We start from the raw sequence: 23,664 nt of genomic DNA, 5'->3' as shown, positions 1-23,664 counted from the left end.
AGTTATCATGGGTTGATGGTCTGATAGCTACCAAAGAGTCCTCTTCCCATGAGTCTGGATGAAACTCCTTTACATTAGGATTTAGTTCTCCACTTAGCTGAATTTCACCAGTTAATGTGCTCCCATTTCAGCTAGATCTGGACTTCCTCTCTCCATGATAAAGTTATCCATACTATCATCAGCTTCATCCTTCTGCCTTATCCCCAGTCGCTTGTTGATACTGTGTGGTCCATGAGTGATATCAGTCTCCTGCTTTCCAGAAATGAATCCACAGGGGTGCAGTAGGTTTCTATGCAGCGTCCTTTCTGGCCCATCCCCTGTTTCTCTCTCACCACATAGACTGGTAGTTCTTCAGTTTGTTTCACAACAATGTACACTGAGGGCTCCCACCGATCAGCAAGTTTATGTTTGCCTCTCAACTTCACATTTTTAACCAGCACTCTATCACCCTCTTCCACTTTCACATCACTTTCACATGCCATCTGCGCTTGTTGGCTAACTGGTGCTTCTCTGCTTCCTGAGTAGCTAGTTTATAGGCATACTTTAGCCTCTGATGCAACTCTCTCACATACTGGTGATGGGACTTGGCATTGTGACCCACTGGGCTGATGCTGAAGCATAAGTCTATTGGAAGCTGTGGTTCTCTCCCGAACATGAGAAAGAATGGAGAAGTTCTAGTGCTGTCATTGCGAGTGCAATTGTAGGCGTGCCCAAGTGGATAAACATTTTCTCCAGTGTTCCATACTCTTATCTTCTAATGTACCCAGCATATCTTTTAAGGTTCTATTAAAGCATTCTACTGGATTTCCCCGAGGAAGGTATGGAGTGGTTCTGGATTTGGTGCCTGTTATTGTGCACAGCTCAGAGATGAGCTCAGATTCAAAATTGGCTCCTTGGTCACTATGGATTCTTTTTGGAAATCCATAGTGGCAGATGAAAATTTCCCACAAGATAACAGCAACAGTTCTTGCAGTTTGATCTCTAGTGGGATACGCGTAAGCATACTTAGTTAAATGATCTGTGACTACTAGGATATTTCGTGTGTCCTTGTCATCAGGCTCCAGGGTGAAAAAATCGTTGCATACTAGTTCCATGGAAGCGTAAGCTTTTATGTTTACCAAGGGAGCTGCTTTTTCTGCTCTAGCTTTTCTCTGTATGCATCTTTCACATGTCTTCATCCATTGCTCCATTCCATGTGCCATTCTTGGCAAATAAAAATGTGCTCCTGCTAAGTCCAAGGTTCGTTCACAGCCCAGGTGACCAGTTTCATCATGTACCTCTTCCAGCACTCTCTAATGATACTTCTTTGGGATCACAAGTTGCTGGTATGGCTCTCACTCCTCATCACTTTTCTGAAGAGCACTCCCTCTTGAAGACATAATTTTTGCCATTCTCTGAAGAATAGTCTCACTTCTGAATGCTCCTGACTCCTGTCCTGATCTCCAGGTTTCTCACCCATCTCCAGCATCATTATGATCTGAGATGAACAAGGGTCCGCCCTCTGGATTACTCTTCAATCACTCAGGGTAAACCCAGGTAGGGTAGGTTGCCCAGGCCATGGGTCTGGAATGTAAAAATCATCAGGAATAGTATCTTCTCCAGCATGCAAGAATTCCACCAAGGCATCAGAGTTGCATCCAGATTTGCAAGTAGAATGAGGTGTCATAGGTGTGCCACCATTTCCCAAATCTTCTGAGACATGAGTCAAGACAGCCACTTCATGCTTCTGGAATGCTGTTTTACGTACCACCTTAGTTAGAATATTTATATCTTCTTGATCCATCTTCACCTGAGAACATTTTGGCAAATCTTTCTTCATATTTCAAGAACTCCTCATCATTCTATATAGGGTCATGTGGCCTCCTGGACAACCCATCAGCATGTATGTTAGTCTTGCCAGATTTGTAACCTATGTCAAAGTTTTACAGTGAAAGGAATGCCAACCATCGATGACCTGTAGTATCCAGCTTAGCAGTTGCCAGAATATATGTCAGAGGATTATTATCTGTCACTATTTTAAACTCCGCCCCATGTAGATAATCATGAAACTTTTCACAGACTACCCATTTAAGGGCTAAGAATTCCAGTTTGTGGATGGAGTAGTTACGTGTAGTGAGTCCACGACTGTCATCTGAAATCACTCGCAGCTTTCCTTCTTGAACTTGGTAAAGTGCAGCCCCTAGCTGGCATCCATATGCAGTACATATAGTTTTTTCCAATCTGCAAAAGCCAATACAGGTGCAACTGTGAGTTTCTCCTTTATAACTTCAAATGCTTTCTGACATTCTGAGGTCCATCAAGCACCTGACTTTGGATCCTTTCTTATCCCTTCGACTGTTTGATAACCCTACCAACAGATTATTGAGTGGCTTCACCAAACATGAGTATTGATTCACAAATCTTCGGTAATAGCCCACAAATCCCAGGAAAGTTTGCAGTTGTCGAATGTTCTTAGGTTGCGGCCACATGGTAGTGGCTGAAATTTTCTCTTCATCGGGGAGTATTCCTTTCTCAGAGATATGATGACCTAAGTACTTCACTGACTTCTAAAATAATTTACATTTAGGTGGCGAGAGCTTCAACCCACTTTTCAAAAGTCGTTGTAACACTCTCTTCAACCGTTCCTCATGCTGCTCCAGTGTGTCAGAGAATATTATAAGATCATCTAGGAAGGCCACAACTTCATGTAGATTAATATCAGCCATTACTTTCTTTATCATTCTCTGAAAACTTGCTGGCACATTTGTCAATGCTTGTGCCATTCTCTTGAATTGCCAGTTCCCAAAGAGTGTGGTGAATGTGGTTTTAGGGCTATCCGTCTCTTCCACCTCAATTTGATAATGTCCACTCTTAAGATCCAACACTGAGAACCACTTACTGTCTGACAGAAGGGCAAATATTTCTTCAATTTGAGGCAATGAATAGGAGTCCTTTCTTATGTTGTTCAACTTACAATAAACAACTATCCTCAAACTGCCATTTTTCTTCCTGACCAATACCAAGTAAAGCATAAGAGCTATCAGAGTCCTCAATTACTCCTATGGCTAATAATTCTTTCAGGTGCTGCCTGAGATCTTCAAAATCAGCTGGGGATACATGTCGTGTGCACTCCTTGAATGGAGTTGGATCCATGAGAGTAAATTTTGTGAGTTATCCCTGGGATACAGCCAACATCAAGGTCATGACAGGAGAAAGCTCCTTTTACCTCCTGATTAATTCTTCTTTCTGTATGAAATTTAAATTGTTCAGATATTGGAGAGTCCCCGAATCCTAGTGACACTTTCTTAGACTCTATGTCACCATCTCCAACAGCTCCTGATGTAGCTTCATCCATACAGGTTAAGTGTATAGCACTCATGGCCCTCACCAGATCGACTGGTTCACCTTCACCTAACATCCCTCTGGGAGACAACCTGATACTATGATCCGATACATTCTTCAATAATACCTTGGCTTGTACATGTGACTTAGTGCCAGTTCGGATAAGTTGAGGTTGTACCAGTAGACCTCCAGGGAGGAGATGTTCTTCTGAAGCCTCAAGCAACATTGGCAAGCTTTGACCATGTATGGGCATCCTCAAGATGCATTCTACTTCCTTGGTCTCATTCCTTGCAAACACTATTGGTCTGATGCTGGTCAATCTGGCCATCACAGGCCTGGTGAATTTCTGACTGGAACTCTGATGAGAAGCATACATTTGATATATAGTTACCCAATCCTTTTTCATGGCTAACTTCTTGATGTAGTTTGGGCCAGCCATTTCTTCACAGTCATGTACTAGGTGTTTAAGAACATTTGTCCTTACTATCAGAGGCAAAGTTTTGTTCTTTTGATCAGAACAAACCAGGGCAAGTACAGAGTATTTGTTCCCACTTCCACAAGCCTCCTTGGGAAACTGTACTTCAACTTCAGTATACCCCAGGTAAGGGACTTGTTGGCCTTCTGTACCTGTTAACAAAAAGTAGATCTTCTAGAGATTGCAACTTCCGATGTGATATTTCTCATAGAAAGTTTGTGCTATATATGTCACTTGAGAACCAGTGTCTATTCAACAAAGGCACTGCGCACCATCTAAAGAAGTTGTCACAGAGCAAACTTTTCCCACAAGGTATTTTAACTTGGTGGGGTATAATCATTTGATATTTCCTTTTTGGGACTTTGCAAAGTTTCATCTGGTGCCTTTGTCTATCCCTCACAAAAGCACCTTTTTAGTTTAAAGGAGTCTTTGAGGCCTGCCTGATACTGGGTGTTCTCTTTTTCCCCTTCAAGTCTCCCACGCGGTTTCTTTGGAACTGGAACAGCATTCACAGGATTGGTGCATCCTCCCATCATGTATCCATTCTCTCCAAGGTTATAACAGAATGAAACTACCCAGGATTAGCGCCTACCAGCAGAATTATTCACCACTTCCAGAGTGGCAGTTCTACAATGAGTAACTAATGGAGTGGGCAAAGCATTACCTTCCTCTCCTGAAAATATTCTCGATTCAGGTTCCACTTTAAACTCACTTCCCCCTGGCATCACATACTTAGCAAAACTTATGTCATTTGCTGTGCAAGTTCTGCTTACAGGTTTAATATATGTAATTCCCAAATGACGTATCCTTATAGATTCTATAATGTTTCTCTCCTCCTCAATTGCTCTGATTTTAAATAGCAGCTCAGAGTATTGCGGAAGCCTCTCAGACTGGTCCTCTAATAATTCTCTCAGATGCAACTGGGTAATCAGAGTCTCTTCCCAGCAACTCCATACAAACTGTTGCAGTAATTGCCTATCAGGCAATTTTCCAAAGAAAACTCCCCCTCCAAAACTCTCTGCAACAGAACCTGAAGCCTTCTCAAAGAATCTGAAGATTTTTGTTTGGCAATCTGGTGAGTTTCTATGAATTGGAATCGACTATCAGACATTGGGAATCGACTATCAGACATTGGGATATCAGGAACGGTCTTCAGATGGTTTGACTCTTTCCTCAGTAATAGAGGCTATAAAGTTAAAATCAACAACAAAGAATCCCCTAGCATCAAATCTTCACTAGGAGTACTCCAAGGCTCTTCACTGTCCCCCACCCTCTTCAATATCTACCTCTTACCCCTCTGCCAGCTGCTAACAAGCCTAAAACTAAAACATTATCTTTATGCCAATGACGTACAAATCCTGATCCCTATAATTGAATCTTTACCGAAAATACTCAAGTTCTGGGAAAGCTGCCTCCAATCTATCAACTTCCTCCTCACCAGTCTAAATCTTGTACTCAACTCAGCCAAGATGGAACTCCTCCTCATATCTCCTGACCACATCAATTTTCCTCTGCAGATCTACCCCCCCCCCCCCCCCACACACACACACACACACACACACACACACACACACCATGGTCACCCAAGTAAGAGATCTTGGAGTGATACTTGACAACCGTCTGAACTTAAAGAAGTTCATCAATCACACAACCAAGGATTGCTTCTACAAATTACAAGTGCTAAAAACACTTAAACCACTCCTACATTTCCACGACTTCAGGACTGTCCTCCAAGCCACTCTATTTTCCAAGATAGACTACTATAACTCCCTCCTATTGGGTCTCCCCGCCTCCACCACCAAACCACTTCAGATGCTCCAAAACGCGGCTGCTAGAATCTTGACAAATACCAACAGAGGAGATCACATCACGCCCATTCTCAGAAATTTGCACTGGCTCCAATAAGTTTTAGAATCTTACACAAGTCCCTCACCATTATTCACAAAACCATTCACAATCAGTTCCCTATCGACCTTCAGTTCCTGCTCAGACTCCACACCTCTACATGACCTATCAGAGAAGCGTACAAAGGAATTCTGCAAGCCCCCACAACCAAATCCACCCATCGTACAGCCACCAGAAAACAGGCCTTCTCGACAGCGGGACCAGCCATCTGGAATGCCATCCCTCCAGATCTCAGACAGGAACCCTGTCTGTTGACATTTAGAAAAAAACTCAAGACCTGGCTGTTTCAACAAGCCTTCCCTTAACCCAGCCCACCCCCCTTTCCAACTCCTTGATCCCGGCAAGCTGCCACATCCATCCTGCTAATCCCCATATTAGACTCCACTTTGCTTTCTTATCCGATCTACAGTTCATATACAAGTGCCACTTAATCAACGCACTCTATTTCTGACTCATTGCATCTCCTGTATATTCTTGTTAAAGTTACCACGTTTATCTTCTGCTTCTGGCTTCTTCAACTCCCAAGTTTCCATGCCCTTGTTTTATTGTAACTTTGCTTCTTCTTCAATGTTAATGTTATAACCCCTTGTTCCATATGAACCGATATGATATGATCTGTATCATGAATGTCGGTATAAAAAAAAAGAGTTAAATAAATAAATAATACAGTTCCTCCCCATTAGTTACACTTCTGTATGCCTTATCCAGCTCCTCTAAACACTGTTCTGCTGTGGCATTTTTACCCATATAAGAGGCAACATTTAAAGCTGGGGGAAGGAGACTTTCAAATGATTTTCTTTTTTTAGCACCTGCAGTTAGGTCTGGTCCTGCACTAATTGCTTAATCTGAATACGCCAGGTTTTATAGTCTCCTTCATTACTAGGTTTAGGGAGTTTTGATCACATGCTCCACTATAAACTTTGAAACATCTGCAGGAATGGAAATTGATGGAGTAGAAAATTGAGAACTGGCTGGCACAGAAAGTTGAGTTAGTGTAGTGTCCTGCCATCTGGGAACTTCCTGCTGGCCTGATTCACATCAATTGCTCCTTCCACTTGTGACTCCAAACCCTCAGTCATAAGAGTAGATGTTCTCTTTTTCAGATCTTTAATATCAATTTTATGGCTGTCAGCTATATGAACTAACTCTTCTTGAAATCGATCTGTTATGTCTAGGAGTATGTCACTCACTAGTGAGTCAGTGCATGCCTTAGGAGCCTTAGGCTCAGTATTCTGTTCTGAAAATGTCTCATTCAGAACAGGTTTAACTGTACACTGTCTGTCTAATTTTCCACCAATGCATAGCCCTTCTAAAACAAGGACAGAAAGGGGGGTCTTCAAACGCACACAAAACCTGATTAGATGACTCAGCCCTTAAATGTTGTAGTTTTGTAACTGTTCCTGCTGAGCTTAAAACATTTTGAATAATTACCATAGACATTGCAGGGCTTCCAGAACCCAAAATGACAGATCCATCAGGAATGCATTTATAATATGTACAATACTCCATTTTTACTATTGCATTAAACAAATTCTGTATTCACTTCACTAATGATGCTGAGTTAGTCACAGGTCAAAAAGGGCTACAGCCCCATGTTGGGCGCCAATTTTATTTGTAACCTTGTAATATATATGTGACATGGGTTTCTTGTTGTAGATTATTACTCCAAGTTTAACCAACTTCAGACTATGCAAGGTTAAGTCTGTGGAGCCTTGCAGTTCAACTGATAGCCCAGCACACATAATGAAACTACACACCTCATTAGCATGTAACAGCATTAAACATTACTGAATGATTAGCAAACTTGATCAATCTGCTCACTCCTGAAACATATGAATACTGTAGACATGAAATGCTGCTCAAAGATTTTAAACTGGTATTAAATCAGTGGCTGACTCCTATCTTAACACAGTCTTTGCACTAATAACAAAGCCCCAGCTTGTGTCCTACTGTGGAACCATTTGAATGCTGAAGGGTGGGAGATGATGTCAGCATGTCTTCAGCTGCTATCGGCTGAACTATCGTTACAACAGCCTCCAGCCAAGGGGACCCTCAGTCTCTGGCAATTCAATGACTCTAAGTCCTTCACAGAATGGATCCTTAATTATAAACAATTTCTTTAGTTTCAGGGCAGAGCAGGGAACTTCCTCTGTCTTGCTAAGGAAGCAGTGATCTGCCTGCACATGCCCCAAACTCACTACAGCTCTGGAATGTGTTTGCAGCACTTAAAGAGACAGCACCCAATTGGCAGTCCTTCAGTGTTACAAGTGATAATTTTTGATAGTGTCGTTTTCTTCTTACTAAAAGTAGGCTACAATGGCACAACACAAAATGACATATTTCGGCCTGCAAACTCCTGATTTGTTTTATGGTTATGTCTTAATTTTTTTTAGGTTCTATGTGTTTTTCATGATTGTTTTAATTGTTTTTATTGCTGTGTTTTTTTATTAAATGCTCTGAGTAAGTTGTTCCTGAAATTGCAGTATGCAAAATTATTAAATTTAATTTAATTCTTCATTGGGTTCTGGTAGTTTCTATTTACAAATCTTGAAAAATACTTTTTGGTAAAGAAGTTAGCAGTTGGAGTCTTCTACAATATTCTTGGTTAGGTTACTGCCGTGAACTTAGCAACAGAAAACTCTACACAGAACGGAGCAGATAGCACACTCCAGGCAAAATTAAGGACATTTTATGTGTGAGAGAGTTAAATCTAAGGTTTGTAGAGAAATTCATAGCAGAAGTGGACATTTATAACAGGTAATTTCCTACACTGAGAGTTGGATGTTCACTAGAGTGATGGGTAGCGTGGGTGTGAGCCCTTATTGCTGTGGTGTAGTTGATGTTGCCTAAAAGACAAATCTTTGAGGTCTACACTGACATCTGGCAAACGTACCCATTAGTGGGACAGGCTAGAGCTAAACCCTGCCCCTCCCCCCCCCCCCCCCCCCCAAGTTCTAAGTAAAGACTTGAATTGTAGGAAGGTGTTTACTTCCTTCTTCATTTTGGATGATTTGGGAAGATTATGCAGGGTGACTATGACTGCCTGGCTTTAACGAAAGTTTCAAGCTTGAGATTATAGACAATGTTATTGTACGTCAGTGCAAGCAATGAGGGTTGAATGACGTGGTTAAATTATCCTACAATTAGTTTCCATAGTAGCCTCGGGAAGTGGTGTTACTATCTACTTTTCTATGGAAAAGCTGCATTGCTTTCTGCCATAAAATAACGCAAGTGCCCTTTCACAAGGGGCAACTCTTCAGAAGTTGGAGCGTACTTATTAGCTCAGTGCAGCGTCTGGAAACCAGATTCTGCTATAGGGAACAGGCTAAAAACAGCTCACATTCGAAGTGTTGTGTTTCAAATCAAAATACATTTTACTGAAGATAAAAGCAATCAGTCCAGCAGTTTTGCAATACAAAAAGGGAGAGAAATAGTCTTTCTCATAAAGTAACTCCCATACAGTCCCAAAATATAAGGATATCTCTTCAAACTGCTTGAGTACTAGGGCCAGACAAGAGAGCTCTTCTAGCTCTCCCGAAAGGTATCTTCTGCCCTTGAACTGCTTGAAACCAAGAAAATCTTCTCCCATTCAAAGATAGTTGGAAGACCCAGTCTCTTGGAAGCCTACGCCTTCGAGCTTGGGATAAGACTCCCTCCTGAGTCTGGATGCAACTGGCTCCCTTGAAGAAACCACTCCAACCTTCAGATGGAACAAGAGAGGGAACGGCTCTCTCACTTGCTAGCAGCCCTGAGAAGCCCAACCCTTTGACTGCCTCGGCTGCTCCCTGGAAGATGTCTCTTCCAACTCCATACACCAGCTCCTCCCAGTGACCCACTGAAAACTGATCCACCCTGTACCATCATTATGCCGCGTGAACCTCTCATTGCCACAAAGTTCCTATAATAATAACTTATTGATTGATGCCCATGGTTGAAGGAGACAAAGTGCACCTGGATCTGCTATTTCCAAAACAAAGAAAATGACAATGTGGAAGGTAATAAGAGGAAGAAAATTGGAAATTAGCAAAGCAGGCTGAAGGAGCTAATGTATGACTTCCCATGCTTGCCAGGTGGATTTTTCAAAATATTCACAATCAATATTATAGGGACCTCTTGGGTACCCATTCTGATTTTGTTCCTAGCTTAGGCTGTAAGGTAGGATTTAGGGAGTAGGATAGCTAGATCATTCTTTTCCAGCACATCCTACAAAGCTGTTGGGATTGGTCACCCAACTTACATAAATGCAGGCAGAGAAGGGAGTTGGTGGCTATTTTGATTTTGGAGTAGAAAAATTGTATTGGAGTGGGTCTCAAATTCGGGCTTCACAGCTTGATATCAGAGAGGGAGAGGCAAAGAGATCTGCAGCCCTGCACCCAATCAATCAGGCAGGGTTTGTCTGGGTGGTGGAAGATTTGTCTTTTACTGATTTAAGAGGCATCCTGTTTCTTCCTTCAGGAGGACTTTACCACCAGCCTGCCTGAAGGATAGGGAGAGGCAGCAGTTCTTGCCTTTCTGAGAGGATTTTTCTGTGATTTCTAGAAGATTTTAGATTCTATTTTTCTTTGGGAGGAGTTCTGTGTCAGAAGGAGAGGTTGAGAAGAACATGTTTTTTCTGTTATGGGTTTCTCTGTCTGAGGGATTTCTGGGAATACCACAGAAGGACAGGAGAATTCAGTACCCATCACTAAGGGTCCATTTTCCACTCCCCTAGAAGGAAGGGTTTTCACTAGTGTCTTCCATCTAAGGACACTCATTCACATGACAGTCACATCAAGTCTGTGACTGAGGCACAGGGAGATAAAGTGAGGAGCTCAGGGTCACACAGAGTCAGTGACTGAGGCACAGGGAGATAAAGTGAGGAGCTCAGGTCACACAGAGTCAGTGACTGAGGCACAGGGAGATAAAGTGAGGAGCTCAGGGTCACACAGAGAGTCAGTGACTGATGCACAGGGAGATAAAGTGAGGAGCTCAGGGTCACACAGAGAGACAGTGACTGATGCACAGGGAGAGAAAGTGAGGAGCTGAAGGTCACACAGAGAGTCAGTGACTGAGGCACAGGGAGATAAAGTGAGGAGCTCAGGGTCATACAGAGTCAGTGACTGAGGCACAGGGAAAGTGAGGACCTCAGGGTCACACAATCAGTGACTGAGGCACAGGGAGATAAAGTGAGGAGCTCAGGTCACACAGAGATTCAGTGACTGAGGCACAGGGAGAGAAAGTGAGGAGCTCAGGGTCACACAGAGAGTCAGTGACTGAGGTACAGGGAGATAAAGTGAGGAGCTCAGGATCACACAGAGAGTCAGTGACTGAGGCACAGGGAGAGAAAGTGAGGAGCTCAGGGTCACACAGAGAGTCAGTGACTGAGGCACAGGGAGATAAAGTGAGGAGCTCAGGGTCACACAGAGTTGGTGACTGAGGCACAGGGAGATAAATTGAAGAGCTCAGAGTCAGAGAGAGTCAGTGACTGAGGCACAGGGAGATAAAGTGAGGAGCCCAGGATCACACAGGGAGATAAAGTGTGGAGCTCAGGTCACACAGAGAGTCCGTGACTGAGGCATAGGGAGATAAACTGAGGAGCTCAGGGTCACACAGAGAGTCAGTGACTGAGGCACAGGGAGAGAAAGTGAGGAGCTCAGGGTCACACAGAGCTCAGGTCTCACAGAGAGTCAGTGACTGAGGCACAGGGAGATAAAGTGAGGAGCTCAGGGTCACACAGAGAGTCAGTGACTGAGGCACAGGGAGATAAAGTGAGGAGCTCAGGGTCACACAGTCAGTGACTGAGGCACAGGGAAGAGAAAGTGAGGGATTCAATTTCACACAGAGAGTCAGTGACTGAGGCACAGGGAGATAAAGTGAGGAGCTCAGGGTCACACAGAGAGTCAGTGACTGAGACACAGGGAGATAAAGTGAGGAGCTCAGGGTCACACAGACAGTCAGTGACTGAGGCACAGGGAGATAGTGAGAAGCGCAGGGTCACACAGAGAGTCAGAGACTGAGACACAGGGAGATAAAGTGAGGAGCTCAGGGTCACACAGACAGTGACTGAGGCACAGGGAGATAAAGTGAGGAGCTCAGGATCACACAGTCAGTGACTGAGGCACAGGGAGATAAGGTGATGAGCTCAGGGTCACACAGAGAGTCAGTGGCAGAGGAAAATCTTGAGCTCACAATACTGTAAATCTTTATTATTGTCTGATTTCTTTCTTTAACATGTGTTCATTAACTACAGTATTGTGCTCAGTGAGTTAATGCTAAGGTATGCAATGCATTTGGTCCCTAAGAATGTTGTTTTTAATCAGTCCATTGTGCACACTACAAAGAAACGTTTTAAGCATTTCCATAAAGCTTAGTGGTTACTGTTAAGACCTGAACTCACCTATGGCCAGCCGCGCCAGAATAATTTTTCCGTGTGGGTTTAAAAGATTAAGAGAATCCAGCAAAACCTCACCGCCTTGCTCACATGTCTCTTCTCATGTTGGTTCTACAGATTAGAATAACAACCTGCCTGGTATTATACAGTTCTTCTAAACTAATGGGGGAAATCGCTGAAGGGAACAAAGGATCCTGAATCTAAAGATCCTCCAATGTCAGGCACATGCCTCTGGAAAACGGTGTAAGCTACATAAGGCAACTCAGGCACAATGAACTCTTATTATTTTTCTCCTGCATTTCTCGGTAGTCAATGTCATATGTATAGGATGTCCTCGTCTGAAGACGTTTCCCATTACGGTTCAGAGTTACATTTCTAAATTGATAGCATTATTCAAGTTACAAAATTTGTTTCAACTTCAAGTTACAAAATTTGTTTCAACTTCTCCCAACAAGACGCATCAGTGTGCTGGTGACCATAAAGGCCTAGCGAGGAGTTGATGTCAGTAGGAAGAGTAGCAGGGACTTTCCTCTCCTCAAAACTGTTTTGCTGCAGTGTCCTTGGTACTTTCCTTTCAGACCAAAAAAAGTAATGCTTTAAAATGTGTCTTTGTTTTCTACACTACTATATATTATTAAAAGGCAGATTATTTTGATGAAAATAGGGCATAGGCCCCTTGTACTGGCACCAGTCCCCTATTTATACCATTGTTCTTATGGACAATTGATTTCAACTCACAATGTTTTGACTTAAGACATGGATTTCTGGAACCAATTATGTTGTGAGTCTGAGGACTTCCTGTATTATTATTTCCAGTACTGAGGCAATTACCCTCCTGCCCCCCGCCGCACACACAAATAACCCTGCCAGTGCAGCTCACTCCTGCCCTGCAGCACCTGCCATTCTACCACTGAGACCCTCTAATTACCTCGCTCTCCCCCAGCACACGCACACATGTATACATTAACAGTCCTATCATCATGATTCGACATACATTGCTGATCCACACTATACCCCATGTAGGCTTTGCCCTGATGCAGTACATGTACAGTATGAATACAGATGGGACAGCTGAAGCGTGGAATGCCATTCCATCCCCTTTATTATTTTGGCCAGCCTTCTCTGTACATTTTCCAATGCAACTATAATTTTTTGAGATGTGGAAACCAGAACTGCACTTATTATGGAGTGATAAAGAGCATTATGACATTCGCTGTTTTATTTTCCATTCCTTTCCTAATAATTCCTAACATTGTTTCCTTTTTTTGTCCACCACCGCTCACTGAACCGAGGATTTCAAAGTATTGTCCACTATTACAAAAGATCATTCAATTTCTATAACAAAACTTATAGATAGATAGATAAAATAATACCGACAACAGCAATTCCAAATGCACAACTGAACCAATCAGTAAGAGCACAAAGTAGAGCCAGGCCACAACAGAAGCAAATATCAATGTTGCCTCAAAAATTGTCTCAAGGTTTCTGTCAAACTAATGCAAAACTCCAAAAAAATTTGTGTGGTTAAGGAGAGATACCACGATAATCAAACTGCCAACCCCTAGACCTGGGAATTTCTAACATTATTCCCTCAGATCAAGTATGGGACCTAGGAATACAGATCAATGAGAACGCCACAATGAAAAAACATATAAGCAAATTAAAACAGGATATTCCAAGCTGATAATATTACAAATACTGAAACCATTACTAGCAATACAAGACTTCTGCACTGTTTTACAATCACTAATATTCTCAAACTTAGATTACCGCAACTCCCTATTATTAGGCCTACCCTCAGGAATATTAAAATCTCTACAGTTACCTCAAAATGCCTCCGCTAGACTCTTACTAGGGACAAGGAAATTTGACCACATCACCCCTTAGCTGATAGTACTGGACTGGCTTCCTGTGCAATCCAGAATTCATTATAAAGTATTACTCTTATCTTTATTATCATCAACAGCATTGACCCAAGCTTAATAGGAGTGACATTTCAACCTTAAACACCACAAAGAACCCTAACATCGCAAAGCAAAGGACTTCTAAAGATGCCCATAACACGGAACACACATAATACAAATAAGAGCCCGAATGTTCTCAGTAGCAGGCGTGAAGCTGTGGAACTCTGTTCCAGAGTCATTACGTCTGATAACAGAAAAAGCTTCAAACGTGAATTGAAAACATGGCTCTTTAGAAAAGCATATGATTTAACATATAATAGCAATATGCTGGTAACTTTCCTGTCAGTACCAGAGATAACAACATCAACGTGAACAGTAAGGATTGAACAGTATAAAGGGTAATGTCAATAGAATTAGAATTTGTATTTGATATTGGGTTGACCGAGAAAATGTGTAAATATGAACTAGATGATATATTTGCCGCTACATTGATCCAGAATATGTATTAAAATGAATTAGAATATATATTTGCTTTTGTGTTGACCTAGAGTTTGAATGCTGACCCAGTATGTGAATGTTGACCAAGAATAAGAATGCTGATTTTTGTAAACCGTTGGGATCTTTTTTGGAGCGACGGAATATAAAACACCTAAATAAATAAAATAAAAAAATAAATACACCTAACGGGCATTACAGTAGCCCTAATGTTATATGGGTTCCAAGTGTCTTCTTTTTGTAGGGTGTTCTGGTTGGCACCAAAGAAGTGCATGCAAATACTTGTTGTGATATTTTTTTACCTCAGAAGACTGTACTTTGACTGTTCTTCTTTAAATGTGTATGTGGCGTGAGCAGGAGGCGGGGGGTGCAAGAGTATAAGATTTGCCGAAGGCAACTAATACTCTTGCACCAGCAATGGTTTCCAGGGGAGGGGGGTGAGGACCCGGAGAGTACAGGGGAGACAATGTTTAAAGTTTAGGTCGCTGGAAGGAACTGGGCTTTTTTTGGCAAGTCTGAGACAGAGAGTGAATAAAGTGTGTGTGTGTGGGAGGAGGGAGGCAGCACAATAATTGTTTGCACAGGGCAGCAAAATAGCTAGCACCGGCAAAGCCAGGAGATCCCTCCCATCAGTGATCAGAGAGAAACAGAGATTGAGATAGAATCAAAGAGATTCAGAAGATCTGCTGACCATGAGTAAATGCACTCATGAGACCGTTGAGGACACCTATCCAGCGTCTACACCCCGGGGGGAGAAAGAGAATTGCCTCTCTGTGCCAAGGACAGTTTTAACATTTTTGTCAGTGCTGGAGGGGTTTCCTGCCCACATAGGAACCTCTGTCCACCTGGGAACTTCACTTTTCCATGCCCTGGAGGGCGGATGCTTCCCTGCCCAGGTACAAGTTATTTCTGCCCAGATAGAGAGAAGAATACTGTATTGAAAAAGGACACATACCCCTTTCCATGGATAAACAAAGACAGTGAAACCCCCTCTCACTGTCACATTAACTATTCCCCCACACGCACACAAAAAAAGAGAATCCATTCACTGAGCAAAGAGACTGCAGGAACATCTAGCCAGGGTTACAGCCCCAAAGAGCTTACAAATAAGTTTATGGCCCCATCGGCGTGCAACCTGCCTCCCAGGAAGGGGTCACAAGGGGACACTGCCTCCTAGCCCATCACTTTGTAATTTCCTGAGGAGTCTTTCATAAGGGACTTTGTCAAATGCCTTCTGAAAATCCGCCTACACCATATCAACCATGTCACCTTTATCTACATGTTTATTTATACCCCTTTGCTAAAACCATGTTGACTCTTCCCCATTATGTCATGTCTACCTATGTGGCCAGGGATTTTGTTTTTAAGAATACCTTCTACAAATTTGCCTCGTACCAACATCAGGCTTATCGATCTATAGTTTCCTGAATCACCCCAGAGCCATTTTTAAAAATTGGCATCACATTAGCCACCTTTTAGTCATCAATTATCATGGCTATATGAAATGATAGGTTACAGATTACTAGCAACATGTTTGCAGTTTCATGTTTTAGTTCTTTTAGAACTCTGGGATGAATGCCATCTGGTCCTGGTAGCTTGTTACTCTTTAGTTTGTCAATATTTGATCTATTACGTCTGCCATTATCACAGATATGTGTTTTAGTTGTTCAGAATATCCACCATTAAACAGTGTTTCAGGTGTAGATATGACTATGTTGCCAACATTCTTCTCAGAACGAAGCAAAAAATTCATTCAGTTTTTCAGTTATTTCCTTGTACTCCCTGAACATCTCTTCTATCCTCGGTCATTTAGCATCCCAACTAACTCACTTTTGCTTTGAATGTATATGAAAATGTTTTTATTATTAGTTTTTGCCTTTCTAGCAAGCTTTTTCTTAAATTCTCTCTTGGTCTATCTTACTACTGTTTTATATCTAACACGCCAATGCTTGGGCTCTTGCCTATTTTCATCATGTGGGTCTGGTTTTCATTTTTTGAACGATGCCCTTTAACTGTTTCCTTTATCTCAAAATTAAGCTATGATGGCAGTTGTTTGGTCTTCCTTGACCTTTTTTTAATGTATGGAATATATTTTATCTGTGCTTCCAAAATGGTATTTTTATATTTCACCCTGCATTAGGGTTGTCCAGGAGAAAAAAATTCATTTTTGTTTTCGGTTCATTTTCAGGAGGTGCTTTTTCTACGAATTTCAGTTTGTGGATTGTTTGATTCATTTTCATTCATGAGAAAAAAATGAATCAAGCAATTTAAAAAAAAAAAATGGACAAAAAAATGAAAACAAAACCTCCTGGGGCCTCCCGCCCGCCTACCCAAAAAAATCCTAGGGCTGAGATCTCCTGGCCCCCACTTACCCAGTCCGGTGGGGATCTGCCAGCTTTGCCTAGGCCCAGGCCACAACCTCAGCCTTGCGTAGGTCAAGGGCGCAGTAGATTGCTGCGACCTCGGCTGTGGCTCAGACTCAGATACAATGCCATGACCCAGCCCGGAGGCCGGGTCCCGATGTGGGAGCCTCAGCCCAGACCCAGGCCCGACACCGCAACCTGACCTGGAGGCTGGGTCCCAACAGTGGGGCCTCAGCCTAGGCTGGGGCCCAGACCCAAGCCGGAGGCTGTGACCTGGCCTAGAGACTGGGCCCCGACACCAGGGACTCAGCCTGGTCCCAGGCCCGATGCCGCAACCTGACTCGGACCCAGGCCCGACACCAGGGCCTTGGTCTCGGTTGAGGCCAAGGCTCAGGCCTAGGCCTAATACTATGACCTGACACGGAGGCCGGGTCCCAACACCGGGGCCTCAGCCTAGGCCTCGGAGCCTCTTCTTGGTCCTCTTCTTTCTTCGGCACTTGCAAGCCAAATGATGCTGTCTGCTTGGGTCACGCAGGAGTTAATTAACTCCGGTGCATTCACCCCAGCAGACAGTGCCATTTTGATGTACCCAGGTCTGGTCACAGCATTGGGCCTGGGTCCAGACTGAGGCTTCAGCGTCAGGACATGGCCTCCAGGCCGGGTTGTGGCATTGGGCCTGGATCCAAGCCAAAGCTCCGGCATCAAAACCTGTTCTCTGGGCCAGGTCGAAGTGACATCATCTGAGTCTTCTAAGTTCCTTGAGTCTTCATTCAGTTCCACGTCTTGTCATGATCCGGCCCTCAGCCTTCGTCTGGCCTCACACATTAGTCGTTTCCAAACAGCAGATACGGAAGGGCTACTGAGTGGCCGGAGGGCTATTCTTGAGACCAGCATTGCATTGCAGGGTCTCACTTGTGCGTGGAGGTCTGAGCCTGCCTTGCACCAGTTACTGTGATGTTCCACGCCCAGCCTTGTTTCAGCTCCAGCCTGTGCTTGGATACTCTCACCTTCCATGGTGTGTGCCTCCCTGAGCCACGCTGTGGTCCAAGGGCTCACATCTCTCCAGAGCAAGCAACCACACCCCCGCGTTCACAACAGCAATAAGAGGCAGCAACCACAATACCAAGTAACATAATATAAAGCACCTATGAATTTCAAATTACAATCACACAAAAATATTTTTATTGAGAAAGATTTTCCTCCAGTTTAGAAAAATGAAGCAAGATGTTGCGTGAAAACATAATAATGGAAATTTAAGAGACAGTAATCAACCAGCAGTATGTCTGCTGTAACGCATTCTAATATTTAAAAATGTAGTACTGTAATATTATGAACAATATCTGACTAGGTTAAATTTCAGTTATACAACTGTCAAGATCTGTCTGTGTGTTTCTAGAAGATATAGAGTCAAATGTACTGAGGGGGTTCCTCACATTTTGTGTTCACAGGGGAAACAATGCTTTGCTCTTCCGATACATAAAAGGTCATAGAGCGAGAGATTTAACAAGCAAAATATAATTTTTTTCATGTAAATATTTTGTTCCAGCTAAAAAATAAATTTATCAAGAAGATCCCTAGAGACGCTGAGGCCTCCAACGTGTTGGTGGGAGAAGTGGATTTTCTGGACAAGCCATTCGTGGCCTTTGTTAGACTGATGCAGTCTATCACCCTGGGCGGGGTAACAGAAGTCCCTGTTCCCACCAGGTAACCCAGCAGTTAACACAAGAAACTAGGAGGTTTACAAGTGTTGAAAGGAGGGGGCTGGATGCAGGAATGGTAGTTGTTATTCAAAAAGTTCTTCAAAATGTTATTCAAAAAGTTCTTCGTTATATGTAATTGCCCCCAAGCAAGTTTATTCAACTGTTCTCTGTAAACCGATTTGATTTGCATATAATGTAAGAAGATCGGTATATAAAAACCATAAATAAATAAAATCTGGGACCCATGCTACTCTGAGTTTTGCCAGACATCTAGACCAGAAGTATTCTAATCGGTTCCCTAAAAGCACTAATCCCAAGGTGTATAAAGCTTTCTCAGGTGCAAAGTCCTGTAGCAGTGGTTGATATGCCCTGGGGAAAATGCTGGAGGTTATTCATAATCACTGATGAGGGCTAGAATGGAAAGGCAGAATGGGAGAAGCCATTACTAGGGTTGGCAGCTGGCTGGCTCCATTTCTGCTGGTCAGTCTGATCCAGTCGAGGTCATACCCCATTTTACACATGTATTTGTAGTCCTGATTTCCCCCATGCATGCAGTAGGGACTGGATCAGCCTGAAACCTTTCAAATGGAGCTAACTGGCCACCTTAGCCATCATTGGCTATCTACCTCTCTAATCGAATGCTGTTTCCAAGGCTCAAAGTAAAAGGTTGGAAACTGAAACAAACATCTAAAGGTGTTATTTGGTGAGGCTGTTCTTCTTTTTTGTACCTTCTAGGCAAAATATGGACTAGAGCCCAAACTTTTGGAAACTATTGTTACTGCAGAAATGACTGTAATTTGGATTTCTCTCTTCCTTTATTCACTTCGGCAGGTTTCTGTTTATTTTTCTGGGTCCCACTGGTAAAGCCAAATCCTACAATGAAATTGGGAGAGCTATTGCAACCCTACTGGTGGATGATGTAAGTTGGTTGTGAGTCCTCTTTCGGGCCTGTCTTTGAGTTAGTCCACATCCTTTTTGTGGCTGGCCGTTGAGTATAGCAAGATGGGCCCTAGTTTGCATGTTGCAGTTGACAAGAACAGAGATGGGAAAATGCAGGTGATATTGATGTGAGGTTAAAAAATCAATAATAATTGTACTTCTAGATCAGGATTGCAAGCCCCACTCAGAATTGAGGTACTTCCCAGCGATGGGCTGAGTTTGGTGCTTGCAATCCAAGATGACATCTAAATAATCTGGGAATATCACAGATCCAATAACAAGGTCACAAATCCAGAATTAGGATTTTTTGCACCCATCTCTGTGTTTTGTATTATAAATGGGCAGATTATATTAACTACACTGCTACTGTTTCTCCTCTTCTTCTCCAGGTAGTAGAATTCCAGATCAATCTCCCACAATGCCTTCTATTGGCCGCAGCAGCCCTGAATCATAGAGAAGAGGCAACCTGTGAATTTTATTTTTCCAGTTAAACAGTGTGCCTCTCTGCATCGCTATTCATTTATCTGCATACTTCTCTTCTCTTAATTTAGCTTTTCAGTGATGTGGCTTACAAAGCTAGAGACAGGGAGGACATTATAGCAGGAATCGATGAGTTTCTCAATGAAGTTATTGTCTTGCCTCCCGGAGAATGGGATCCAACCATCCGAATAGAGCCGCCAAAGAAAGTGCTGTCAGCTGATCAAAGGTGGGCAACACTATGAATTAACCAAATTATTCAAAAAAGATCCAAGAGAGCAGGAAGCTGGGTAACAAGATGGTAAGGGCAAAGGGCCTCGACGCAATTTTGTTTACTGGCACCCGACGGCCCGAGAGCGGGAGATCGCTCCCAGGAACCCCGCTGGACCACCAGGTACTTTAGGAAAGTTTTGGGGGAGTCGAGAGGGTGGTGGATTCTAAATAATTAGATTTAAAGGGTCGGGTGGTTTGTTTTTTTTTCGGCTAGGGAAAAGCGGTCAGAACTGCGGGAAACGAAGATTTCCCGCGGTTCTACGAACACGATACCGGAAACTATTCCGGAACCGATTCACATCTCTATTTACTACTGTACTTTTCCCATTTAATGTTCTGGTGTGATTTACTGTCTACTTACACAATACTAGTAAAAGGATTCATTACTGTTTATTCTGGTGTGATGATTTTATCTGGTCTGTGGTGCCACAAGTGAGAGTTTGTTTGGGAAGGGCACAGAAATATGGTATCAGGGTGACCAGGACCCTGTTTTATCCCCCACTCAGGTTATGAACCCAAAGATAAATCATATTAGTAAATATAATTTCTCATGTTGTACTCCCCACCCCAAGCATAGGGGTAATTCATAGTCCAGACCAAAGAGGGGCCACATATAAAGCTGGCTAATTATATTTTTGACTGCTTAGCCAAAAGTTTCAGTTGACTAGGATGAGGTACCCCATTAAAGATGGCTGCTGGATTCCTGTTGCAGGAAGTCTGTATTTTCTGTGAATGAAGCAGGACCAATAAATGACTCCATAGGAGGCGGAGGAGGAAGTGGTGGAGGTGGAAGTGAAGATGGGGACTTACCAGCAACACATGAGATTGGAGAAGAGCTTGTCTGGACTGGAAGGTAAGTGAAGTAGAACCCAGATGATCAGCTTGCAAAGTGGACTGTCAGCCTTCCATTTTGCTCTTCTAAGACATTCCTTATATAAGAATGCCTTATCTAAACCTCCCTTTTGCTCAGGAACGAGATGAGCTATGAAATAGCAAATAAACAGCAGTCCCGTCATTTATAGAGAAGGACCCAAGGTGAGCTTTACTCACAGTGATGAAGATCTGGGAGAAGTTTATGTGTCGTCTTCCCATTAATTGGGAGAAATCTCTATTTTGACTGACCTGGTTCGCCTCATAGATGCAGAAAGATCTCAAGGCCTAACTCTTACATTAGAAATACAAACATTTCAATATCTAGTGATGTAGGTAGTCAAAAATGTATGTAATCCCCTATTCGGTGGGTGTCCTGAATAGAGGGGTACACAGTTGTCCCGGGGCCACAAACTCCTTCTCGCTCTCTCTCCTCACAGTCCACAGGCCCTGGGTGCCAGGGGAGGGGGAACACAGCCTTTCCTTCTCTTTCTCTTGCAGATGGGATGTCCTTGCTTTAGGGGCATCTTTTTATTTATTTAGAATTATATTCTGCTTTTTTGCACATTTTTCAGCGCTTCTCACAAAAGACACTGGACATGCCTGTGGGGTGTTCCAACAAAACTTTACTGAAACTAAAAATATCTTCAGTCCAATTTGCAACAAAAATCTCCAATTGAGTTTTCGCAAACTTAAAAAATGTACTGCTTGTCTCAGACCCAGACAGCTGAGTTAGTGTCCCTTCCAATGGCAAGTACTGGAAAGTAAACCCAACACCCCTGAATGATAGAGGACGGGCTCCCTGTGGGGACTGGGATCGCCTCATTTCTTTCTCTGGGTTTGAAAGTCCCAAAAATTTCAAAAAAACAAAATATTTTCTCCTTCTCCTGGGCAGGAACTGGTGGCAAAAATTCCTTCCAAGCAAACAGGAACAAACCTCTTCTCCAAAAATCCTCCTTTCTTCTCTGGCAAGACACTGCTATCCCTCCTTTGTATTACAGCACCTTATCCTGACCTCCTCCTGGCAGAGGGAAATCCTCCTGAGGCAGAACCAGGCTCCATAATAAAACGGATTCTCCCAAAAACTCTATTTCCACGCCCAGAGACCGAGGGGGTACTGGTCAGAAATATGCCTCTTCCCCTGGTATCAGGCTGTGGGGCCTAAAAAGAGGAATCACTTTAATACTCTCCTGCTTCTCCAAACTCAACTCAAACACTGCCAACTAAAAACTGCTGCACTCCTCCTCATGCTCCCTCTGCTTTTATACAAGCTGGTGAGCAACCCAGGCAATCTCAAAGGAGGAGGGTTTCTCTGCCAACTCCTACCTCCTATCTAATCCTAATTTAGGGCTTAATCTAGGGCCAACTGAGTAGTAGAGGTCTAGAGGATCCCTACAGTTAAATAATTCTATTAGGCATAATATGATGTCCCTGGTGGGACACATGGAATCTGATTTGCTGTTTCATTAATTGGGTGGATTAATGCTATCCAATGATGATCTTGCCAAAATGTTTACATTTATTTATTTATTTAGACATTTTATATACCGTCGCTTCCAGGAGATCCCTCCCATCAGAGATCCGAGAGAAACAGAAAACTTAGAGAATGAGATTGAATCAAAGAGATTCAGAAGATCTACTAACCATGAGTAAATCCACTCATGAGACCATTGAGGACACCTATCCGGCACCTTCACCCAGTATCCTGTTTCCAACAGTGGCCAATCCAGGTCACAAGTACCTGGCAGATCCCATAAAAATATAATTCCTGTTACTCACTCCCAGGGATAGCTTTCTTTAGTCTACCCTGCTAATAATGCTTTATGGACTTTTCCTCCAGGAACTTGTTCAAACCTGTTTTAATCCTGCTATGCTAGTCACCTTGATCCAATTCTCTAGTCACTTAATCAATCAGATTTGTTTGACAGGACCTTCCTCTGATGAATCCATGCTTCCTCGGGTCCAGCAACTTACTGGATTGTAGATCGTTTACTATCCTTTCCGTGATCACCTCACTCATCATCCCTCTTTCCAGATCATTTATAAATATATTAAAAAGCACTGGTCCAAGAAGAGATCCCCAAGGCACTCCACTGTTTATCTTTTTCCACTTTGAAAACAAACTATTTAATCCTACTCTCTGTTTCCTGACTTTTAACCAGTTTGCAATCCATAAAAGGACATCACCTCCTATCCCATGACTTTTTAGTTTTCTTAGAATCCTCTCACAAGGGAATTTGTCAAACGCCTTCTGAAAATCCAAATACACCACATCTACTGGTTAACCTTTATCCACATGTTTATTAACCCCTTCAAAAAAATGTAGATTTGTGAGGCAAGACTTCTCTTGGGTAAATTCATGCCGGCTGTAACCCATTAAATCATGTCTATCTATATGTTCTGTGATTTTATTCTTAATAATAGTTTCCATGATTTTTCCTGGCATTGAAATCAGGCTCACTGATCTATAGTTTCCTGGATCATTTCTGGAGCCCTTTTTGTATATCAGAGTTACATTGCCCACCTTTCAGTCTTCAAATACAATGGATGATTTTAATGATAGGTTACAAAT

General features: G+C 42.8%; 1 protein-coding gene across 3 annotated transcripts in view; it reads left to right on the top strand.

Moving 5' to 3' along the window:
- SLC4A5 (solute carrier family 4 member 5) overlaps positions 1 to 23,664 on the top strand; it is a 161,716-nt gene that overhangs the window by 73,795 nt on the left and 64,257 nt on the right. For all 3 annotated transcript variants that reach the window (XM_029604158.1, XM_029604159.1, XM_029604160.1), the window contains 4 exons: positions 18,380 to 18,537; positions 19,365 to 19,452; positions 20,024 to 20,178; positions 20,935 to 21,075. In XM_029604158.1, the coding sequence (XP_029460018.1) occupies positions 18,380 to 18,537; positions 19,365 to 19,452; positions 20,024 to 20,178; positions 20,935 to 21,075 (542 nt within the window). The remainder of the gene's footprint in view (positions 1 to 18,379; positions 18,538 to 19,364; positions 19,453 to 20,023; positions 20,179 to 20,934; positions 21,076 to 23,664) is intronic.

This window comes from Rhinatrema bivittatum, chromosome 5 (assembly GCF_901001135.1).
Source record: "Rhinatrema bivittatum chromosome 5, aRhiBiv1.1, whole genome shotgun sequence".
Lineage (NCBI taxonomy): Eukaryota > Metazoa > Chordata > Amphibia > Gymnophiona > Rhinatrematidae > Rhinatrema > Rhinatrema bivittatum.
This window is presented reverse-complemented; position numbering and strand designations above follow the sequence as displayed.